The following is a 23125-nucleotide window of genomic DNA, read 5'->3' as shown; positions in this document are numbered from 1 at the left end:
TCTGTGGCTCACCTTTCTCTGCAGAATAGTTTGAATTCAGTCATGTTGGGAGGTTCGTGAACATGAACGGCCTGTTTAAGGTCATGCGTCTAATTTAGGTCCCAACTTTGAATAGACCAATCCCAAACCTTTGTTTTGTTTTTGTTTTTTTGTTTTTTTTGAGGCATTCAGTGAAGTTTTGGTGTTTTGGATCATTGTCTTGCCGCATAACCCAAGTCTGCTAAAATTTCAGATGGCTGGACATTCTCATTCATGATTTTCTGGTAGAGGACAGACTTCACGGTTCCATCAGCTGCATAAAGCAGCAAACCAGCCCCAGACCATCACACTACCGTCACCATGTTTGACTGTTGCTTTGATATTCTTTTAATTAAATGTTAGTTTTACTTACCAAAAAGTTAATCTTTTGTCTGAGGAATATTTTCCAAGAAGTCTAGAAACTTATGCCAAAAAAAACCATCAAGCTTTTATTCCTTTCTTTCTCTGTAGATCATGGCTTGAAGTGTTGCTTTTTCCAAGACAAATTCCTCGTTTGTGTAAAAAAAAAAAACTTGTCAGTTATGATTGTGATTAATTAACGTGAAAAACTCTGTTAATCTTCTGCTTAAGTAAGTATCTGCTTCCTCTATGAATTAAACAAGCTGAACAAAATCACATCTGTACATTATGCCAACATCTGCAAACGGCTATGGGTGTTATTACCTTTCTCTACCGTTGGTGACGCGGTGAGCTGGAGGAGCCGCAGTTCTGCCATTGGACGATGCAGCCCGGGGGAGGAGACCCCGCGGCAGTTAGCGCTTGATTGACGTAGAAAAAGAAAAAGAACACAAGATCGGATTACAAGATGGCGGTCTGTGGACGTTAGCAAGAAGGCCGTTAGAGTTGTTGTGTTCTCTCAGAATTTTCCAGTTTAATATTAGGCCCCTTAATAAGTAGATTCACGTCGTAATATGTTTATGAAATACCTACTAATATATTTTGTTGCTATTGGGAACTAAATTTAAACATGCATGTTTTATAACATGCGGTTGGAAACAAAGTTAACAGGTCGAGGAAAACACTAGACGGGTGAGGTGATAGCTTGTTAGCAGAAAGCTAGCCTGCTAGCTCCGACTCGTTTAAACCATGTCGGACACTCGGCGGCGAGTGAAGGTATATACGCTGAATGAAGATCGGCAATGGGATGATCGGGGTACCGGGCACGTTTCGTCTACATTTGTCGAACGACTGAGGGGGATATCGTTATTAGTTCGGGCTGAATCGGACGGTAAGTTCCCTGTTAGCATAGTTGTTGCGGTGGTTAGCATGCTAACTCCTGGTTGTTCGGAGAGAGCGCTTCGATTGCCCACAGTGGGCACCAGATTACCTTATTAGACTTTTTTTCTACATGTGGGGCAGACTTCGCCGTCATAGTGCCAGAACTGTTAATATTAGGCACGTCTCTCAATAAATGGCAAATATTTATTGAATAGCTGTTGCTAGCATGCTTATTAGTTTAGTCCGACGGGATCTCTATAGCATGGTGCCCCTGAAAGTCTGAACGCATAAACTTGTTATTGCTCTTTGTGGTTCATGTATGTGACAAAGAAAGTACATAACGTTATTACAATAGAATCTAAGGTCTGCTGTAGTTATTTTACCTTTGTTTTTAAGCATTTTAGTTTAATTCGATTGTTTTTGTGTGTATTTGCATAGCCATGACTGTTTATTCCCAGGCAGAATAACAAACCTCGTCTTTAAAGAACCGGCTTTCTAACTGGTTTGAATATTTAGTCACCTATATCTCTGTGCTTTAGGATCACTGCTATTGGAATCGAAGATAAGTCCAAATACTGCATATCAAAAACAACAGGTAAGTTTTTATTATTACCTGAGTCTGGCTCAGCTACAGATAGCACACATATTTAAATAATCCCAACACTGGTTTGAGATCTGCTGCTGGATAGTTAATGTAATCTAGGCGAGACAGTAGAAATTGGCTGACTGATGCAATTGTAAACTTGGTATCGAGTAATAATCGGGTAATGCCGTGAGTAATTACCACATATGAACCACACCGGTTTGTAAATCAAGGTATCATTAGAATTATGGCATAAATATGAAGTCTTCCCACATTTATAGCTGAGTGTCTGAAAGTCAACTTCCACCTTCCTTTAACAGTGAGCTGCTGTAATTGATGAAACATTTAACTAATTCAACTTAACCTTAACCTTGTAACTCTGCAAGTTCCTAAATAAAGAAAAATATTTTCCACCTTTTTCTAAATATTTTTGCACGTCTTTAAAATTACTGCTCTTTGTTGAAGGTTGTTGAATAACTTCCTTTTTTTAGGTATTGGAGGCTGACAGCAGCTCTTGTTCTCAGACATGTTGAGGCGTGTTTTTTTTTTTTCTTTCTTTTTTTTTGTTGTTGTGTTGCATGGGGTTTTTTTTATGTATCACTGTTATTGTGATATGACACTTTTATATTACCTAAAAATTTATAGCATTATTAATGATTAGGGTCTGGCTAACTTCAGGTTTAATCCTGGATTTCCAGTGTTTTGGAGCTGGTTTACTTCTTATGGGGTACATTACTGTGGCAATTTACACTCGCCTAATCTCCTCAGGAATGGGGCATGTTTGAGACAAGAGATCAACATGTTTGAAATCGCGTCCCATGGAACAATTATTTCTATGAAATAATGCATAAAGATCAATTAGAGCTTAGTGTGCAGATATTAAGAAAATCTGAAGTTTGTCTCAGCATCGGTAAGAAATAGAGATTCTTGAGGGCAACTTTATTCCTTGCTTCTTTCCTGTTGACTGCAAACAATATTAAAGCAACTTTATTGTTGTATAGGCTGTAATACATTGAAATGATACTAAAACAGGCAATTTAAACCTTTTCGTTTCTGACGTCATGAAACATTTGCAAGTTGGCTACTTACCAGTTTGAAATCTTTTATTTTGTTAAATTTTGTCTCTACTTGCCCTTAGACTATTTCAAATTGCGGAGACTGAGTGAAAGAAGCGGCAAATCTAAACGTCATTAGCTTCTTTTTATTGTAATATAGTAATGAGGTCTTCCCAGATCTTTGACATTAAGTTTGTTGCCTTAAATTATCAAAATTTGTACACACTTTACTATTTACTTTAATCATTATTACTTTAAGACATATATAACAATACTTTAAAATTACACAGCACTTTTCTTCTCACACAGACTGACACTGCTGTTTTGGCTACAGAAGTTGTGTTGCAGCGAGTCTGTATTATCGGTTTACCTACTTCATGTTATATAATGCTAATTTTATAGCATGATAGTATTCATAAACTATGCCCCTCAGCTGCTAATAGACCGGTTCATGTTTCTGGTTGGTCATGCTGCCATTGCTGTCTCTTTCATGTGAATGTGGTCATAGCTAGATCGAAAAACCCCTGTTTGACTTATTTGATAACCACCTTGGTGAAGCTAGGTACAAAAAAGATATTCTGCATGTGTTTAGCTTGCTTTGTCTGTTGTAGACTTTTGTTCAAATCATTTTCATACTCTGTGGATAAGTCACTGTCATGCTAGAGGAGTGCATTCCCACCAGGATAGAAAACTTTATCCTTCAGATACACTTTAAGGATTTGCACCCAAATCCTGCCAGCAATATGTACAAGAAGGCATAACGGAGCCACAAGATCCTCTGTCTGCAGGAGTTAAATGTTGACGTTTTTATTTTCCTTTGCTGCCTGTGTGTGTGTGTGCACACATTTGTAAGCATGTGTTCAGTTAACATACAATTTAATGAAGTGTATCTTGAATAAGTGTCTGTGTGTGTCTGTGAGTGCCTGCCGTGAAAGAGTTAAGCGTGTCCGTGTGTAAAGTTTAATAATCCTTTGTCTTTGTTCCAGGACACATTGATTGTCTGGTCAGAAGCAGATAACTATGACCTTGCACTCAGTTTCCAGGAAAAGGCTGGCTGTGATGAGATCTGGGAAAGAATTTGCCAGGTAAAACTCAAACCAGGAACATACAGCTGTTTCACTGATGCTAAAATTCCATTGAGCCTACCACAATGGGCAAGCTCTGTTGATCTATTTAATAGTTTGTGTACTGGACAAATTACTGAGAAACGTTAACCTGTGCAAAGAGGTGACTGTACACATGATACTATCAATTGTGTTCATTTAATAATAGCTTTTATTTGTGACTCAGGTCCAAGGTAGAGACCCTGCTCTGGACATCACCCAGGACCCCATTGATGAGTCTGAGGAAGAGCGCTTTGAGGAGATTCCAGAGACAAGCCACTTAGTTGAGCTCCCCCCTTGTGAGCAAGGCAGACTGGAGGAAATTGCCGACTTGGTTACCTCTGTCCTTTCTTCACCCATCCGGAGGGAAAAGCTTGCCCTGGCCCTGATGACTGAGGGCTACATCAAGAAACTCCTGGGTCTCTTTAGAGTATGTGAGGAAGTGGACAACAGGGAAGGCCTCCATCACCTCTATGAGATTGTCCGAGGCGTCTTATTTCTCAATAAAGCAGCCCTCTTTGAGGTGATGTTCTCTGACGACTGTATCATGGATGTGGTGGGCTGCCTGGAGTACGACCCAGCATTGGTTCAACCTAAACGCCACCGGGAATTCTTGACCAAGACGGCGAAATTTAAGGAGGTGATCCCTATCACAGACTCTGAACTGCGGCAGAAGATCCACCAGACATACAGAGTTCAGTACATCCAGGACATAATCCTGCCCACACCATCTGTCTTTGAGGAGAACTTCCTATCCACACTCACCTCCTTCATCTTCTTCAACAAGGTGGAAATTGTCAGTATGTTGCAGGTAAGGATTCAAACCAAGCTATTTATAAAACAACATTATGAGTTAATTATTTAATCCACTGTGTAGTTTAGCCAGTACATATACAGTATTGCTGTACATGTTGTGACTAATTAAAATTTGTTTGACAAATGACCCTGCTTGTAGATTAGTCCACCAAGATGACTCATGCTTAAAACCAAATTAAAAATTTTTCTTTAAATGTATTTAATTCTCATGTGAAATGTTAAATCAAGTGGGAAAGCTCAAATAATAAGTGTGAACAGATGGAAATGTATAAGCCTGTAATGACTGTACAAATAATGTATGCGTAAGATGTGTGTGTCAAGTTTTGTATTGTGATGATGACCAATTAAAACTATACATTAAAACATTTTCAAAATCTTTGAGTGAATAGGTTTAGGCCCATTGTAACACTTGTATGTGTATTGTAATATGGTGCAAATGTGAGGCATATGTTCTGAACAATAAGTTTTATACCACACAATTATTTTCATGGTGTAAACAAACAGGACCTTAGAATTCTTTCATTTCACAGTCAGGTGACTGATTTTAATTTTCTGTACGGTTCTAGGACTCATGGGTTTATTGCTGGAATAATTTGCCTTTCATTCTTGTTGTGCTGAAATTGCAAGTCAGGATTAGATTTTCTGTTTATTTTTAAGACATGTTTCTTTATTGTTCTGATGTTTTAACCCGGCTTTAAATGTGCCGCAGGAGGATGAGAAGTTCCTAACGGAGGTCTTTGCACAGCTCACAGATGATGCGACTGAGGACAGTAAAAGGAGAGAATTGGCAAGTTTTAAGAAGTTTTTTTTGTTCTTGTTGTTTTTTTTTTTGGACATATGTTGAAACCTCAAAGTAGTTGCCTTTCATAACCATGTTTGAGAAATGAGCCCAGAAATGGCGGTAGGCACAGTGATTTTTATTTGGGACCGGTTTAATTATTTTGATCTTTGCATTTCTCATTTATATTGTCATTTATCTATCTCCTTTTTTTTCCTCCTCTCCTTAGGTGAACTTCGTCAAAGAATTCTGTGCGTTTTCACAAACGTTGCAGCCTCAAAACAGGGATGCGTTCTTCAAAACTCTGGCAAATCTAGGCATTTTACCTGCTCTTGAAATAGTAATGGTACGTTATAGTTCTGGCATGAATGTGTATCTGAGGTAGTCTTAATAAAAGTCTTTTTTTGATTGGTCAATGCTCAGTTGAATTAACTTCTTTTTTTTTTTTTTTTTTTTTTGTTCAGGGAATGGATGACTTGCAGGTGAGGGCAGCAGCTACTGATATTTTCTCTTACCTGGTGGAATTCAGCCCCTCCATGGTTAGGGAATTTGTCATGCAGGAACCTCAGCAGACAGATGATGTAAGCATCTAATCATTATTTTTTTTAAAAAAAAAAGAACTTTCTCTTTAATGAAAGCAGTGTTTTGGCAGCCCAGGCTCTCTCAGTTTCAAATAGTTCATTACCACATCAGGCATGTAGAACAGTCCATAACTGAGGTGAAATCTAAATAAGGAAAACTGTTTGCTTTATGAACAATGAGGGAAACGAGGTGTTTTGTATTGTGACAACAGCCTGTCACTGTTGGGGCTCACGTGATGTGCTCGATTTTTACTACAGAGCCATAACATTTGAAGGCATTTTATAGCTGATACACAATTTACATGTTTGATAAAGTAGTATAAAAACACAGAACTGTTATAGAGAATTACTGAGACAAAGTTTGATTAACTTTCTTTAGTGTCCTCTGTTGATCTTCTGTTCTGTGTACAAGAAGGCTTTTTTTTGTTTGTTTTAATACTGTGTGTTTGCCCTGTTTTTTTGAGAGAGACAGTTTTCTTTTCATGCCATACAAAATTTATTTTTAATCTGAGCGCGCTACTGTGTTAACTTCTCCTTTGTTTGCTTTGTGTATTTGTGTTTCAGGATGTTCTCCTGATAAATGTTGTGATTAAGCAGATGATTTGTGACTCTGACCCAGAGCTGGGGGGAGCTGTCCAGCTGATGGGTCTGCTCAGGACACTCATCGACCCTGAGAATATGTTGGCTTCCACCAACGTAAGCAAAATCAACCAGATTTTTGTTGATTTCTTCCCCTTTCCTTTTTCTCCAGCCATTGCTCAATGTTGATCACTCTGCTTTTTCATTTAAATCAGTTGTTCTCAGACTTTTATTTGGTGTGACTCATTTCCCCACACTTTTTAGTCATTAACAATGAAGAAAGGATCCAATTTAGTCAAATTAGGGTCAGTGGAGTCTTCTGTATTTAAAAAAACAAAGTCTACAAAGTCAAGTTTATTCAACTTAGTTTCACGCATTATTTTTACCCACCTGCAGTGGCTCTGCCAGTGAGTCCTGCCTCACAGTTGAAGAAACACTGATGTAAAGCAGCACATTTATGGTGCCTACCTCATTGTTATCTGACAAAATCCCCCATCTGTGTCTCCACATGTCCGTTACCACCGCTAGATTAAGTATATGTGTCCCCTGAGTGAAACCTTAAACACTTATTAAAGTTTTTTTGTGTTTGTTTTTTCTGCTAGAAAACTGAGAAGACAGAGTTTCTGAGTTTCTTCTACAAATACTGCATGCACGTGTTGACTGCTCCTCTGCTGGCCAACACTGCACTTGACAAAAATTCAAAAGGTGAGCTGGGAAGTTAAACTAGGGTACAACAGACTGGAAGAAAGGAAATTTCACTGTTTAATCTATGTAATCACATTTCAGATCTGCAGGAGGGATCAACAAAGGTCAACCCAGTGTGCCCAGGTGGGTGTTATTTAAACTGTCAACCATGAACTACTCAACAGTTAGAAATTTGTGCATTTGAAGTGGCTTGAAAGTACTGCTCTTGTAGTAGACAACATCATTATATTATTTGTTTTTACCTGAACCCTTCCAAAATAAATGACCAGCAGCTCTTACTAAGGGTGTGGTTCTTTTTCTTTTAGAGGACGTGAATAAGAAATAAAATGTTAAGCTAGTCACCAGACTATGGGAACAGCTTCAAATTATTAAGGAAGATGCTGAGGATCACAAAATCTGGAATGACTCTTAAAACCATATATTAAAGGATTGTACACTTGCTGTCTGGCTTGTATTTGGAAATGTACCTGGACAGTGCTGCATGTCCTAACACGATTTGTCTTTATTTGTGTAGACAACTTCCAGACAGCTCAGTTGCTGGCACTGATCCTGGAGCTTCTGACCTTTTGTGTGGAACACCACACCTATCACATCAAGACCTACATCATGAACAAAGACCTGCTTAGAAGAGTGCTGGTGCTGATGAACTCAAAGCACACGTTCCTTGCTCTTTGTAAGTTCCCTGTGTTCTGATAGCGACTACATTGTGGTTGAACCTCATATACAGATATAACCATACCAGAGCTGTGTAACTGCTGTTTGTATCCAAGCTCACAGAAATAATACAGATAAGACTTTGAATCATATCGTGCCTCGTTTTTTTACAAAGTGGCTCTGTTTTTGTCCAAGGTGCTCTGCGTTTCATGCGCAGAATCATTGGTCTAAAAGACGAATACTACAACCGCTACATCATCAAAGGGAACCTGTTTGAGCCTGTCATTAATGCCTTGCTGGACAATGGGACCCGATACAACCTCCTCAACTCTGCCATCATAGAGCTCTTTGAGTTTATTAAAGTGGTATGTAAAAGCACAAAGGCTACTTTAACAAGCCTTTGTTTTTGCATTAAATATATAATGATCCACCTTTTGCTTTCCAGGAGGACATCAAATCACTCATAGCTCACATCGTGGATAACTTCTACAAAGCACTTGAATCCATTGAGTATGTCCAGACATTCAAGGGCTTGAAAGGACGATATGAACAGGAAAAAGACCGGCAGAGCCAGAGACTCAACAGGTCAGAAGCAAGGGTCATTCCCTTACTGTGATCTTTATCACTCATGCACTCCACCACATAAATTTACATGTATATATGCCGACTTTACATAGTTTTCTATTCCCATTTTGTGCACACCCCTACTGAATTTCTGCATGTTTTAGTCAACCTCTGTTAACCCTAGTGCTTGTCATCATTGTTCAGCTTCATAACCTTCATTTATATTTAATCAGAGACTTATTACCACAAGGTAGTACTTCCCCTTGTGTAGACACCTGTACCTCATGAAGCAGTTTTCTCAACTGTAGATATCGAAGAGATGCGCGGTCTTTGGATGAGGATGAAGAGTTGTGGTTCAATGACGATGATGACGATGACGATGGAGAGGCAGTGGAGAAGAGAATGGGGGATGACTTCTCTGATAGCTACGGCAAGTACATGGAAGCCAAAAAAGGTAAGCTATATTCTCTTACTGTATGAATGTTGCTGGATAGTTTTTCCCAGATTGTTGCATGATCCTAGTTTGTGTTGTAGGAGCTGCCAACGGAGCCAATGGTGCCAATAACAATGGGAAAGCTGCTGCCCTCCCACCTGCCTCACCAGCCGTCACTCCAAACAACAGTTCAGCTTCTTCTGTCAAAACTGTTCCTCTTCCTGCCACACCAGTAGTCAAGGTAATATTTCATGTTGCATTCTGAGAAAGACTTGAATTCCTATCCTGTCCTATCCTAATCCTTTGTCCAATTTTGGGACAGTATAACACAGGACAGTCTTTAATTTTCTGTGTTGCACAATATGTTTCGAGTGGTATCACAACATGAATGCAGATAAAAGTTACACAAGTTACTTGTTGTTTGACTTCACTGGTCAGAATAAGTAAAATGTGAGTGAAATTTAGAACACTATGTTTCAGCACTAATAGCTGTCCTGCGCTCCTGCAAAAGTACATGTTGAAATGAAACAGTCACTCTTGTTGTTGTCTTAGACTGCTCTGGTTGGTTTGGTGGACTACCCTGACGATGAAGATGAAGAGGAAGATGATGAGGAAGAAGACCAGTCTCCAAGGAAGCGGCCTCGTTTGAGCTCCTAAGGCGAATTGTCCTCTTTGGTCATGGTGGACGGACATTGAGTCCCTTTGAAATCCCCTCCTCTGGTTGTCTCATTGGCTGCCTGCCTGTGCCACCTGTCTCACTGAAGAAATGGACAAAGATGAGCTCCCACCTCTCTCAGTCCCTTCTGATTGCTGCTCCAGCTTCTCCCTCGGCAAAAGGAGATGAAGAGTTGCTTTTGTTTTGTTTTGTTTTTGTTTTTTTAAAGAAAGAAGGATCAATCTGTGTCTCAGCCTGTTTACCTCTTCCTTTTCAACAACCTCTTCAGGGAGATTCCCAAATCTCTTTTCTTCCACCTGAGAACCTCATTGACCCTTTGAGAATTCATCTCTCCCCTCTTTCACTCCTTCCTGCTCTCCTTTCCTGCTCTCACTTATTCCTCCTCACCCACAACCCTAAACACCAACAAGACATTGAAGTTTGAATTGGTGGCACAGCAGTTCCCAGCTCTACAGGGCTAAGGAAGCTGCAGTCCAACAAGAGCCCCACTGCGCCTGTCACCTCTTATTTAAAAAAAATAAATAAAAATAAAAAGCCCTTCCATACTTCTCAAATCCAAATCGATGAGCTCCAGAGAGAGAGGAAGTCAGATCACAACCAGCCAGTGTATGAACTTGACAGCAGGTCAGTCAGGCTAGCAGGACTAGCCGTCATAGTAATAGAAAGCTTGACTGGCTGAAGCTGTGTGTGCCGCCCTCCCAGAGAACTACTTACTTTAGTCATGGATAGAGGGACATCATAGAAAAATCCCCAAATTCTTAAGACAAGGGAGCTGACCAGTGAGACTGGGATGAAGACTAAGAGCGAGAGGAGCAGGACTCAAACCTTCAAAAGCCATGTTGTCAGTTTGGTCGAGGCACACACACAAACACACACACACACGATGATACACGCACATACAAGACTGTGTTAGCCAGGAAGTCCTGTATTTCATGACTTTGTTAAAAAGTACTGTACAGATCTTTTTGTTCCTCTTTTTAATCTTTTGCCCCTGACGTGATTTTTGAAAGGGGAGCAAGACCCCTACCTGCCTGTGTTCTTTTTGTTGTCGCACAAAAAGGTGGGGTCACTGTTCACCCTTTAGTACAGTTCATTTGATTCAGTGTACAAATACAGAGAAGTCCTAAATGCTGGTTTAAAAATAACAAAAAAACTTGCAGTAAAGTTTCTTTTTTTCAGTCAACATTTCGAGGATGTCTGGAATTTTGTACTTAAGTCAAACTTGGCGTCCTCGTTACAGTGTGCACATCATCAGCCCAGTTTGTGTTTTAAAAGGGGTGGCAAACCTGAGTCGTTCATCCTTCTCCCAGACAGATCTCAGGTTCAGAGTTTAACTTGCATCAGAAACAAAAAGCTGCCCACCTTGTTGTGGCACAGCTGGTATAAAAGATGGATGTAGCCAGTGGCGTCACCCACTGGTTTGTGAAGTCCTGTTATGAAGCCTTGAGCTTAGCCTCTTGTAGTTTTAAAACCAGATGTGAGAAGGGGGGAGATGATCTTGCTGTGAACAAGGATATCACACACTGGATCCTACCCTGACTAATCCTCTTTTCGGATTCTAATAATGACTGCAATTTACAAAAGTGAGCTTCATGTTTTATTCAGTATTACCTGAAACTAGTGATTGAAACCATGAAGCCATAAACAAAGTGTACTGAGGTCATAGGGCAAGCAAGTTGAGGGCCGGTTTCCCATAAACTTCAATTTTTTTTTGCAACCAGAGTTGGCCCCATCCACACTGGTTTCACTTTTCAGTCCTGGAAGCTGTGTCCATCTTTTATACTATGTTCTGGCCAGAGTAACACTACTAGATGGTGAATAATCAGATATTACATATACTGTGGAGACTTCTTCTAATGAGATTGAGGTGCTAAAGGGGGCTTTTGTTTTCATTTTGAGGGTTCAAAATGTCGTTCTGCTCTGGTTGAGATCTTCTTACTCCCAAAATTTAAAGCCTATTTCAAGTTTTTTTGTTTTGTTTTTTTCATTTTCTGTTTAAAAAAAAAAACACAAAAAAGAAGAAAAATAAACCCTACAGATCAAAAGTTAGTTTAAGTCCTTTTTTAAAAAAAAGTTTTCATTGACTGAATGGATGATCTGTTTTTATTAGGTATGATAAATATGATTTACCCCGCAGTCAATGCAGTGAAGTTTTTGAATCAAACAGTGGTTCTTGTGCGTATTATTTCTGACAACACACCGGTGTGATGAAGCGGGATAATTCTGTCGGGTTGGAACATTTCTTTCATTGCTTCTTCTCTCATGGTCCCAACACAAGCACATAGGAAGATGAAGGGAATCTAAACTGGGTAAAAAAAATTGCTAGATCAGTTGTTCATGTACAACAACAAAAGCAGGAGGTAGGAAATGAGAGAATTATTGCCAATGTGCTTTTCAGGAGCAGCACCTGCAGTGAATTGTCTTTCCTCCTCTATGTTGGTTCCATCCAACAATGACTGTTTCTGCTCTCCCTTGATGAATTTGTACCAAGTGCATTTACTACCACCATCCATTCTTAACATTTGTATGAATTTATTTGATAAGTTTTGAAATTAAATGTGACCCTGACATTGAACTTGTGAATCTAGCTTTGTTTACCAACTTTGTACCAATTGGCAATTGGAGCTGCAAGTGTCCTAGATTTTATGTTAGGCATTTTGATTGCTTAATAAGAGGCCAGAAAATATTAAGAAAATGGGGTTTAACATCTGAAAAGTTATATGTGCTTTCTTTTACTATGCACTGTATATCAGTTGGCTGAATTGCATGGAAAGTTACAGAGATAAGAGCAGGAGAACAAAAAGCCTGCGCTATTGGCCCTCATGGAGAATGGTCTGAAAAAGAGAAGTGAGCAGCAGTTCTCTAGATGAAAATGCCTTGTCAATGTCAGAGTAGCCAGGCTGCTTTGTTACACTGGTAACAGGAAAAATGTGTAACACACTGAATCTTGCTGCAGCAGTAGAAGATCATATATCAGCTGAGAACAGAAAACAGGCTACTGTTTGCACAGGTTTAAAAAATTGGACAAACTTTGCCGCAATAATTAGGGCAGTTATGAAAACAAAAGGGGGGTCCAACCTAGTACTTAAAAGGTCTAACTACTGAAGTGGGTAGGTTTTTATATATATACATTCAAGTCTAGACTGCAGGTTGTTTCTAAAAAATATATTTTTTATTAAACAGCATACACAATAACAACATTACAAATAAACTGGTGCATTATGGTTGATTGAAGTGAAGACTCTTGATTGGTTTGCAGATAAATACAGCACTCGTAGAAAGCAGCGCACTGTTCTCTTGGCCCCTGTATGAACATGTGATTGGTCATCTTGACAACTTGCACAGCTCTCTTAACTGCCAACGACGTACCAGCTTCCTTGTGGGAGTGCTAACAGTGGAAAACAATCTGTGCACTGGATCCAACTAATACTGCCTTTACCTCAGCGTAGAGTCCTCCCAAATCTGTACTCACTGATTCATCACGTCATGGCCAGTTACTGTTAACTGTTGCTAGAAGGAAATCAGCCAGTGTCTGAATCCAAATCCAGCACTCCAAACATATTGACTAGTTTCAAAGTAGCAAAATGGGTTTCAGAAACTGTGAAGCAAGATTTTGTACCATTACTGACGAGCATAGTGTTGCATATCTTCTGCTTATTTTCTTAATTGTCCTTCAATTTTAGAAAACCGAGGAAAAAAAATACAACTATACACCCTTTTATTTGAAAAGTACAAAATGTCTAAATATCCTCTTTACCTTGGTATGTGACAAAAGAAATATTCAAATCTTCACAATTTTGCTTAAAAATGTCAAATTATGACAAAAATAATTAATACCTGTTTGGATTGATTTGTTGTCCAACGGCTAGACATTTCTAAAAAGTAGTGTACAGACTGAAAAAACATTTTTATTCCACTTTTTCAACCAATGGTCTACAAATGTAGCAGTTATACAGCACATTTTAAGTAGTAGTGCTTTGAAGCTATACTCAGTCATGCATTCACACACCAGTGCAGGTGGAGCTGCCAAGTAAGGTGCTGCCTTGCCATCAAGAAGAAACTGGGGTTCATCGTTCTGCTCACTAAACACACTTTGGCATGTGGTGGGGTTGTGGCCGCACCACCAAACCTGCAATTAGGGGCAACCTACTCTTCTCCTGAACCCACGATCCCCACAGTATAATTAAAGTCTGTCTACAAATGAAAAGCAGAGGTTTCGGTACCGCTGGCAGGATATCGCTTGATATACAGAAGCACACAGCCCCTTGTGCTTTAGCTCAATTAACATTTTCTGAAATTAGTCCAATACAGAAAGTAGCTATCAGACCTTTAAATACTCCAGTGGTCTGTTAAGAGTAATGAGTGTCATTTAAAAACAAAGATGCTCTTTTTGCTACACAGAAAAGAACTCAGAAGATGGAAGAGCCCATAATTTTTGTCTTTAGAAAGAAAAGAGAAAAGATTTGCATTACGAAATATGCAGCAGTGTAAAGGAAGCCATGTGTTTGATTGCCAGAGTAAATAGATAAGATATAAGGGAGAATATTGCATTTTGAGGGGAAGTCATTTCTTGATCACTTCCTCTTTCAGCTTGTCGGCAAGGTGCTTTCTCTTCTCCAGCCTCTTTCTTTCCTCAGCAGATATCTCCTGTGAGAAGAGACCAGACCAGGAAGCAGTCAATACTCACCAGCAAAATAGGGAAAGTGGAAAAAGCAGCGAGAAAGGCGACTAAAATACAACCAAGCACATGTGTCTACATACAGTACACAAGCAAGAAAACTAAACACAGGCAGCTAGTACTGGAAACATTGGCATAGTAATCCTGTAACTTTGAGGTAAACAAGGTGCTGACAGAGAATCGCATCTAATAAGGAATAGGAACTGAGTCAAGATCGATGATTTCAGTCAACACAAATCAAGATCTGATTCTCTTCAGTTTGTGGCAATAAAATTATTAATTTAGGGGGGAAAAAGATGCAGACCTTTAGTTGGTGATAATGAAGGGAATGATTACTACAAAGCAAAAGCAGATGAACACAAGACATGAACAAGTACAGTTGTTAACATCAGAGGCAGCTGATGGATCACCTTCTGACTGGAGGAGCGCTGTGCTGGAGAAGCACAGTGAGGAGTAGGTGGAGGAGGAGGAGAAGAAGGAGGATGAGGAGGGGAACAGGCCCCATTTCTCTGGGACTGACCCACTGCCTCCTAACAGGCCAGTCCAGAGCAGACACAAGTGGAAGTGGGTGGAAATGAAGAACAAGAAAAAGAAGCAAATAAAACAAGTTGGAAGGGGAAAAAACAAGAAGACAAAAAAATTAAATGTAGGTTTAAGAAAATCAGGCGAAATTTGGATAACTGGTCCTGGGTGAGGCATAATTCATAACCAGCGTCAAACTTAAATTTCTAATCTCTAAAGATAACTTTGAAGAACTTTAATAAGCCACTATGAGTATTAATGCATGAATGTGTGTCTAATCAAAAACAATGTATTCACTTCAACACAACTACTGCAAATCCCTGTTTCAACAGATAGAATTTGTGCCAAACTGCCTGCAGCAGTTGGATGAGCAACTTTATGAAGTGAGGTATGGAGAAGGAGGCGAGGACCTGCATTTACCGGGGTAGTGCTGGGTGCTGGTGTGGGACTGCTGGGTGCCTCCTCCGGCAAGGACGATTGCTTGGTTTTCTGCTGCTCTTTTCGGAGCGCGTGCAGCTTGTCCCTCTGCTGACGCAGATATGCCGCCCTCTGCTGGAGCTGCTCCTGCTGTGATACTGATAACTCCTGCAGAGAAACGCAGGTGAAGCTCAATTATTATATTTCAACAGCAATTACAGCTGCTCTCCTATCTCCCAAACTGCTTCCACAGTACATCTGCACATTTGATTTGGCACAGACTTTTACACCTCCTGACACAATCCTCACATTTATCCAGGCTTGGGACTGTTACTAGTCATTCTAGCATGCGGAGCTTTAGTCTCCTCCTAGTTTCAAACTGGCAATCTCTCACACATGAGGCATAAGGGCATGTAAACTTGTTATTGTCAAGTCTCTACATTTCTTTCAAACTCTTAGTTACACCCACTGCATGTTTGTTGAGTCCTTTTTAAAAACACCAAAAATCAAAACATGTAATCTGCAACATTAGTAATACTACTGATGCTGCTCGTTTACATGACTTCCAGCATTAAAAATGTATCTCATCTGACTATGTGGGTTGGCTGTAGCTCAGGAGATAACGCAGGTCACCTACTAATCTGAAGATTGGTGGTCACATTCACAACAAGACCTTACAAAGCATTGGTGAAATCACCGACAACACCTGTCTGTCTTTTATATACAGTCTATGCATTGGTGTTCCTCCCTTAAATTAATGCAGGTCATAATTTGTATTGTATTGTGATTATCTGTATCTGTATCTATTGTACATATTTATGTTAGGTAGGGAAGTAAAAAAAATATCTGTATTTTATTTTGTTTTCTTTCAGTAATAGGTAATTCAGTTGTTTAAAACTAAATAATTGTTGTCTACCTAAAAGGAAATATTAAACCCTTCTGTTTAGAGTGCAATTGTGCTTTGGCACTGATCTTTCCTTCAGAGTGAGGATGAGGCAAATCGCTTTTTATGTTATGCGCAGATTTCCTGTAATCTATGGGGTACGTCAGCAGTCTCACAGACTCACAGTATATGGCTTAGAGAAGCCAGCCTCCCTGTGTGCTTCCTCCAGCCACGCCTCGCTTGTAGTCTGGCTGCTGTTGCTCTGCTCCCCGGCATGAGGACTGCTGCTGATGGAGGGCTCACCAGACTTCACAGGAGCTCTCACAGCTGGCAGAACTCGGGATCCCACAGCATCACTACCACGATCTGTGGGCACATACACAAATGACTTTGATGAGCTGCCACTCTCGTGTTGGTTGTGTGTTTAAAATAAAACAAAAGATTAAAAAGCTTCACATGTTATCTGCAACATTAGTAATACTACTGATGCTGCTCGTTTACATGATTTCCAGTAATAAAAATGTTTCTCATCTGACTATGTGGGTTGTCTGTAGCTCAGGAGATCAAGAATAATGTGGTATAGTGGGGTAATTTTATATAACAAGAAGAAAGAAAGAGTTCAGTTGGTCGCAAAGTGTTTGTCTTCTCTTCTAACTTACCTGTTGTGGGTTTAGAGGAGCTACTCCTCTCAGCACCACCTCCTGTAGCAGCTATCTTGCTCCCTTCTTTTCTAACTGGGTTACTGTTGACCTACAGGTGGGGATATGGGTGATGGAAAGAATGAATGAACATTTAAACTGTCTCCAAATAATGTGCAAAATCCACAAAGCACAAACACTTCAAAGCTGCTTAATGATCCAATAATTAGGCTGGTATTTATATCTGTTAAGAGCAGAGGTCTACTATGCATTTTAGTTTTACCAGCATTTTCTCTCTGTTAGCTATCACAGACACAGCTGGACTGGCATTACTGTATTTCTAGTTAGTAAACTGCAGTGTACTTATTAATACATCCCTGATTAAAATTTTACTGCATGGATGGTTCAACTTTATACTGTGTTTTTCCAGTTACCAGTGTGGTGTGCTGATCATTAACCCATGCTTTCACCTTGGTGAAATTTAAATAGCACATTAATAAAAAAGTGATTTCAAGGTTAAAGGGGACTTCACAATAAGAATTGAGCTCAGGCACTCAATGGAAAAGTAGTTAGTGAGATTATGTGAGATAAAGTCCAACAAAAGGTAACACTGGCATGCACAAGAAGCCTCACTAAGATGCACTATTTGGCTGGTTCACAGGTCTTATTTAACTCATAGTGCTCATGATGCCTCACCTTGGCAGGGCTGATGTGTTGGCTGAGGGCGGAGGAGGTATTCTTGGCTTCATCACACTCTGCCATTAGCTTACTAGAGCAGCCACTGGAGGTGGAACCAACCTCTTTCTCTAATAGCAGCCTCCTGGACATTTCCTCATCATACTCCTCTTTTGACTTTCTACACAGGAATAAGCAGGAGAGAAAAAAAAGAAAGAAAGAGTTCAACATAAGCCTAGGACCAACTAACTGTTTAAACTTCACTATTTCAGCCCTGTTGCAAAGCCTTTGGTCAAGAGCCCTCTCGAAGGGGTTCACAGTATGTTCAGTAGTTTTGGTGTGATAAGAGCATTGACAATTTAGAGGTAAGCCTGTTCTATTGTCCAGTTAGCCCTTGGCTGACAGCACCAGTAGAAACTAGAAAAAGACAGCCGCGTCAGGGATTTCCATGTGGTAACCCCGTTTTGCCCCAACCAGCTCCCAGGCATCACCCGGGAATCACAGCCAGATCCTTTAATTTGATTTATTTAATAGCCTAAATTGTCTCAGTGGAGACTGCTGCAAAGCATTTACAAGTAGGTGTATGGAAAGACAGAGATACTGTGACTGGAACTGTGCCTAGTCATAAATCCTGTGAGGATTTTTATAGGTTGATATTGACAGAACATAGATACATTTGAACTGTTGAGGATAAAACAATTAAACATAAACTTGCAGAATTAATACTAGTTTAAGACCCGTCATCAAAATAAGCGTCAGCTTCAGTGATGCAGTTCCAATCAGAGATTACGTAAAACAATTCCTTTATGATGCCACTTATATAGAAGAAACTATTGATAACCTGGAGAGGAGTAGGGGCAGCATAGTGGACCGCTGATAAGGTTCCCTGGTATGACAAAAGGGATGAAACCATCGTTTTTCTCAGCTGCTTGTTTAGTGTCAATCCCTCCAACCTAAATTAGCTGGATCCTAAGGAGCTTAACTGTGGTCCCATTAGACTCGGTGTGTTCTACTTGGCCAGGCACTCAATAGCAAAATCCCATTAGAGAAGAGTGATAGGAGCTTCGGGAAGCCTTCAGGAAGTGCAATGGATGCATAAAGAAAATGTGGAAATTTCTTAATGGTATAGTGAGGAACAAAAGCCTCATATGTACTATAAAATTAACTGAATTACCTGAAAAGTAAAATTAGTAAACACCTACTGACTAATGTAAATGTGAAATTTCAGCCTAAATACAAAGAAAAATAAGCTATTCAGTTAGGAATAATTGAGAAAAAAAATGGGGATTTAACTTCCCGTCAGAGTTGTTAAGCAAATACATTCCTAATTAATGTTAACTTGGAATACAAATAAATAGAGCAGCACTTTTTTATTCTGTTGTAGAAATGATCAAAAACTGTTTCCATGAAATTCCCGTCAGAGACTGTTCAAAATCTGGCTCATAGGACTTCTAAAATATCCTTTCAACAGATGTGCCATAAAAACACGAAGAGCCACAGCATTTAAAAAAAACATTAGAGTGCTCTTAAGGTGGCACAGTGAACTGTGAGGATGTTTCTAAGAAAGGGTGAATGAGATGTCAGGTTCAACAGAACTAGTGATGGTCCACAGTCAGTAAAAAACTATGTGGGGAAAGATAGTTGAGCAGGTACTGGCTCGTTTTGGCGTTCACTGATTGATTCACCTGTGAAACAAACTAACTGAACCAGACACTCACTAAAGGTTTTCTTACAGTCACATATTGAAATATCAACAATCCTAAATCTTCAAATCGGCCATTCGAATAGCTTTACACAACAACTAAAAGTTTATTTTTGGGACACCAGTAAATGTTATGTCAAACACTGAAGGAGTCAGATACCACAAGAATGACAGAGCGACTTACTTAAGAACCTCCTGCAGGATTTTCATCTCTTGCTGTTGCAACTCTGTCATGACGTCCACACCATCAGTCAGACACTCTGGGAGGGCCCCTACACACACGAAGACATTTAACCTACAGCTGAGCGTTTGGCTCTGCAAGTGTGTGTTTGGATTTGCTTTACATGTTAATCCAGCCTACCGTTCCTTTCTTTAATGACCCTGAGGGCTTGGAGCTGCAGCTCCATATTCTTGTGAACCATCAATGAGCGAAAGATCTGGAAGTCATCTGTAGCCAGAACTGGCTGGAATACTGCCTGAAGAACAAAAAAACCAACATCAGTGACGTAGTCCGTTCACAGGTTGTAGTAATGTGTGAAATAGTTGTTGTTTTCATTGACTGGCTTTATTGAACAAACTACTGAGAATTATTATGTATTGAGAAGACAATGAGGCAATGTCAATGTCATATCCAAGACGAATTTAAACTCTGAACAATGCAGGAGGAGAAGCAATTCTTGTGAAAATGAAAATTTTCCATAAAACAACCAATATCACCCTGACCTTAAACATAATTTGGGTGAAGGCTCATCAGGTGATCACTTTGTGCAAGTTTAGTTTATTAAATACTGCCATGGAAGAGTAGCGTGTCCTGTTGATCATGGACAAACCTTACTGGGCCTTCAGTCCAATAAAAACTATGTAAAAAGTTTGTGTTCATATCACATGATAATGAAGACTGAGTGTGTGCTTATAGAAGAGACACAACTGTAAAATTCAAATTATATTCTGCATCAAAATCTTTTCAATTAGACTTTTTTTTTTTCTTCACAATTCCAATGTCGTCCAACTGATCACTGCCAGTTTTGGACATTTTTGCTTTAGTTCTGGCAACTCATCAGTTTCACCAAAACAGTTTCAGTCTCTCATAAACACAAAAAAACAACAACTATATTGTGAAGTATTTGACTCAATAACTAAACACAGAGGAAGACTGAAAACACAGTGACTCCTAATGAAGTGCAGCTTGAAGATGATTTCTTTTGATAAGTCTGCTTTGTGTAATAAACATTCAGACACAGTATAACACTTCATGGTGCTAAGGTTGTAGTATTTACAGAGGACTTACATTAATCTAAACTAATGTGATAAAATGGAAACAACCGTTTAACCCTTCCTTAATTGATGGCTCAATTCAGAACTAAGAAATGTGTTTTCTGAGGAAAAAGCTCAGTTTGACTATGTTTACAGCAACAGATAAAAAAGCAGAAACAAAAGACAAACATCTCAAACTAATTAGGTTATTTGGCAACAGGATAAGTAACAGAATGAGTATAAAAACAGTGCATTAGTGATACCAAATCTTTTAGAAGTAATGACTGCAGAGATTCTGCAGTCTGTATAAAAGGGCTAGAGCAAATGTTCAGAAATACATTTGCAAAGAGTTTTCATCATTTTGATATTTAAAACGGCTAAAGATTCAGAAAATCTGGAAAATGACCATGATTTCAGGATTTCAGGAGGGAATATCAGCATGGGATCAGGAATAATTCCAAAACAAACACTGTCAGATCACAACTTGCATTGATAAATGCAGCTTAAAATTATCATGCAAAGACAAAATGTACCTACACAAATCCAGAAACACTTATCTGGATGCTAAGCTCATTTAAGGTAAACTAGGGGACAATAAAAAAAACAAAAAAAACCAAAAACACTGCCCTCTGGGTTTTGAAGTTCGTTTTGGAATTTATAGATGTATAGATGTATGTATAGATGCTATGCCTTCAGCCAAAAGAGAAAGAATCATTTAACTTAGTGCACAGTTCAATCGCCAGTATCCATGGTGGTGTAGGGGTGAATGAGTTTGCATCTGTAAAAGCACAATATATATACAGGCTTTGCTTATTTCAGTAAGACAATGTCAACCAAACTCAGCATCTGAAAAGTAGTAAGTACCTGACATGTCAAGACCTGTCAGCTATTGAAAACATCTGATGAACTATGCAGCAAAAAACACAGCAAAGACGGCTTTAGACAGCTGGAATGTTGTATAACGCAAGACTGTGAATGTTTCAACTTAAATGGAAACCCCTCCAAACTAATTTTTTAAAAACGTGTTGTTGGCATCAAGCCCACTGCTTGATGCCAGCAACACTGGGCTTATGTAAGCAAATCCTATCCCTGATTCTCAATTCAGGTTAGCTGGCAGGATGACAGTGGTGTGCAAGCAGGAAGCTTAGAGTACCTCCAGAGCTTTAGACTTGGCAAAGGGAGAAGTACACGCATCCAAAAACTGCTGCTCGTTGATGCCAACCTCCTGCATGTAATTCTCCAACAGCTTCTCCACCTACGAAAGCAAAGCAGCTCACACCAGTCCATTCTGACGAGTCAGCAATATGAAACTACTACTGACTGATGCTGATGAGTCAATGCACGACATTAGCCAGATTGTAGTAATCACAATTGAACTCACCAATTTCTTATACTGCTCGTGGATTTCTGTGTATGCCAACTTATTCTCATCTTCGTCGTCAAAAACTGAAATATTGAAAACACACAGTTGACAGAAATGAATTGTGTCCACGGAAGTATTTTATAGACTTAGCTAGATGCACTGACTTTAGCACGCAGAAAAGTTAAACATGTAAAACCTGTTTATAGGTCCGCTTATATGCAGATGTTTGTTGTATTTGGTGTCGTAAGATTTGCTGTCGCTGTTTCCGCTCGTATCATATGTAAATGTACAGGAGGAGAAAGTCTAGTACTAAACTTGAGTGGATAGACTATCAGACAGCATCGCTGTTACACGTTAGCGTTAGCTTAGCCGCAGCGCTAACGGTGCACAGCTCCAGAGAGGCTTAGTCTCAGACTAAAATCACCTCATAACCTGTTTTTACCTGTGCATTTGTTTTCCAAAAAGTCCGTTACAGGAACGACCCATTCGGGACTTCCAAGGTAGCCAACGATGCTTTCTAAAACCCATTCACTGTCGTCCTCAGCCATGTTGGTCGTAGCTGGCGGGCGTAAGCAGCAGCAACAACAACAAAGGCAGCAGCGGCAGCCCTGACACAGTGTTGTTCTTCAGGTCCGCGCGTGCAGCACAGCTCACACAGATGGGAAAACACATCTGGTTTATCGTCCCTCATTAACTAGTCCGCATGAGTCTCGGAGGCTGCTTTTTCCGTTCTGGACAAGGTGAGAAATGCGCAGTCATGAATTTGAGAATGGTGACGCCTAATTGGTTGCTAAGGTAACCATTACGTCAGTCAGCTGCTCCTTCTGCCTGGACGAAGCAGAGCCCTCCACTGGCACCGAGACGGAGAAGCCGCTAAAGTAAGCATTAAAAACTCCCCACAGTCCCAAACCTGCAGTTGCTGGAAATATCACAAAAACAAGATAAAACAAAAGTTAATTCTGCATCGTTCGCTCATTGTATATAGATTACTGAGTCTTTTGTTTGTACTTTTTGTTACCATTTAGCGTGTGCTATCTCAAAAAGCAATGTATGGTGAACCAAACGTTTTCAGATTCTACTCCCTTTATTTGTTGTTTTTATGCTTCACATAAAAATGAAATTACATATAGTAGAAATATAAGTTAAAATGAAATAAATAGTATGAGTGTTAAATATTTAAAAATATTACTATGCAGAAATCTCGAGTAA

The 23125-nt window shown here is 39.6% G+C and overlaps 2 protein-coding genes across 3 annotated transcripts; one reads left to right on the top strand and one right to left on the bottom strand.

Moving 5' to 3' along the window:
• The first annotated feature begins 807 nt into the window (after positions 1-807).
• On the top strand, positions 808-12359 carry ppp4r3b (protein phosphatase 4, regulatory subunit 3B). Its single transcript, XM_082557923.1, has 16 exons — positions 808-1267; positions 1797-1852; positions 3882-3980; positions 4186-4809; positions 5524-5601; positions 5822-5938; positions 6057-6173; positions 6738-6869; positions 7355-7457; positions 7539-7580; positions 7972-8130; positions 8307-8476; positions 8557-8696; positions 8984-9129; positions 9210-9349; positions 9661-12359. The coding sequence occupies exons 1-16, from the start codon at positions 1126-1128 to the stop codon at positions 9763-9765; spliced, it is 2370 nt and encodes a 789-aa protein (XP_082414049.1). The 5' UTR covers positions 808-1125; the 3' UTR covers positions 9766-12359.
• Positions 12360-12934: 575 nt separating this feature from the next.
• Positions 12935-22722, bottom strand: cfap36 (cilia and flagella associated protein 36). Of its 2 annotated transcripts, XM_082557926.1 has the most exons (11): positions 22359-22722; positions 21935-21999; positions 21707-21808; positions 19661-19775; positions 19484-19571; positions 17619-17778; positions 16944-17034; positions 16469-16650; positions 15405-15569; positions 14873-14992; positions 12935-14431 (listed from the first exon to the last, which is right to left on the bottom strand). In XM_082557926.1, the coding sequence occupies exons 1-11, from the start codon at positions 22462-22464 to the stop codon at positions 14348-14350; spliced, it is 1278 nt and encodes a 425-aa protein (XP_082414052.1). In that variant the 5' UTR covers positions 22465-22722; the 3' UTR covers positions 12935-14347. The 2 variants fall into 2 exon arrangements, with proteins under 2 accessions (XP_082414052.1, XP_082414053.1); XM_082557927.1 differs by lacking the exon at positions 14873-14992 and having other exon boundaries at positions 22359-22721.
• Positions 22723-23125: the final 403 nt, after the last annotated feature.

Source organism: Aulonocara stuartgranti (genome assembly GCF_965226115.1).
Source record: "Aulonocara stuartgranti genome assembly, chromosome: 13".
NCBI classification, from domain to species: domain Eukaryota; kingdom Metazoa; phylum Chordata; class Actinopteri; order Cichliformes; family Cichlidae; genus Aulonocara; species Aulonocara stuartgranti.
Note: the sequence above shows the minus strand (reverse complement) of the source record. Positions and strands in the feature narration are given on the sequence as shown.

Excerpts from the sequence above, each read along its gene's own strand:
- ppp4r3b (XM_082557923.1), top strand. The coding sequence starts at position 1,126 with ATGTCGGACACTCGGCGGCGAGTGAAGGTATATACGCTGAATGAAGAT. Across the intron at positions 5,602-5,821 it reads ACAGTAAAAGGAGAGAATTG|GTGAACTTCGTCAAAGAATT; the intron begins GCAAGTTTTAAG and ends TCCTCTCCTTAG. Across the intron at positions 9,350-9,660 it reads CTGCCACACCAGTAGTCAAG|ACTGCTCTGGTTGGTTTGGT; the intron begins GTAATATTTCAT and ends TTGTTGTCTTAG.
- cfap36 (XM_082557926.1), bottom strand. The coding sequence starts at position 22,464 with ATGGCTGAGGACGACAGTGAATGGGTTTTAGAAAGCATCGTTGGCTAC. Across the intron at positions 22,000-22,358 it reads TTTGGAAAACAAATGCACAG|TTTTTGACGACGAAGATGAG; the intron begins GTAAAAACAGGT and ends TCAATATTTCAG. Across the intron at positions 14,432-14,872 it reads AGCGCTCCTCCAGTCAGAAG|GAGATATCTGCTGAGGAAAG; the intron begins GTGATCCATCAG and ends CTCTTCTCACAG.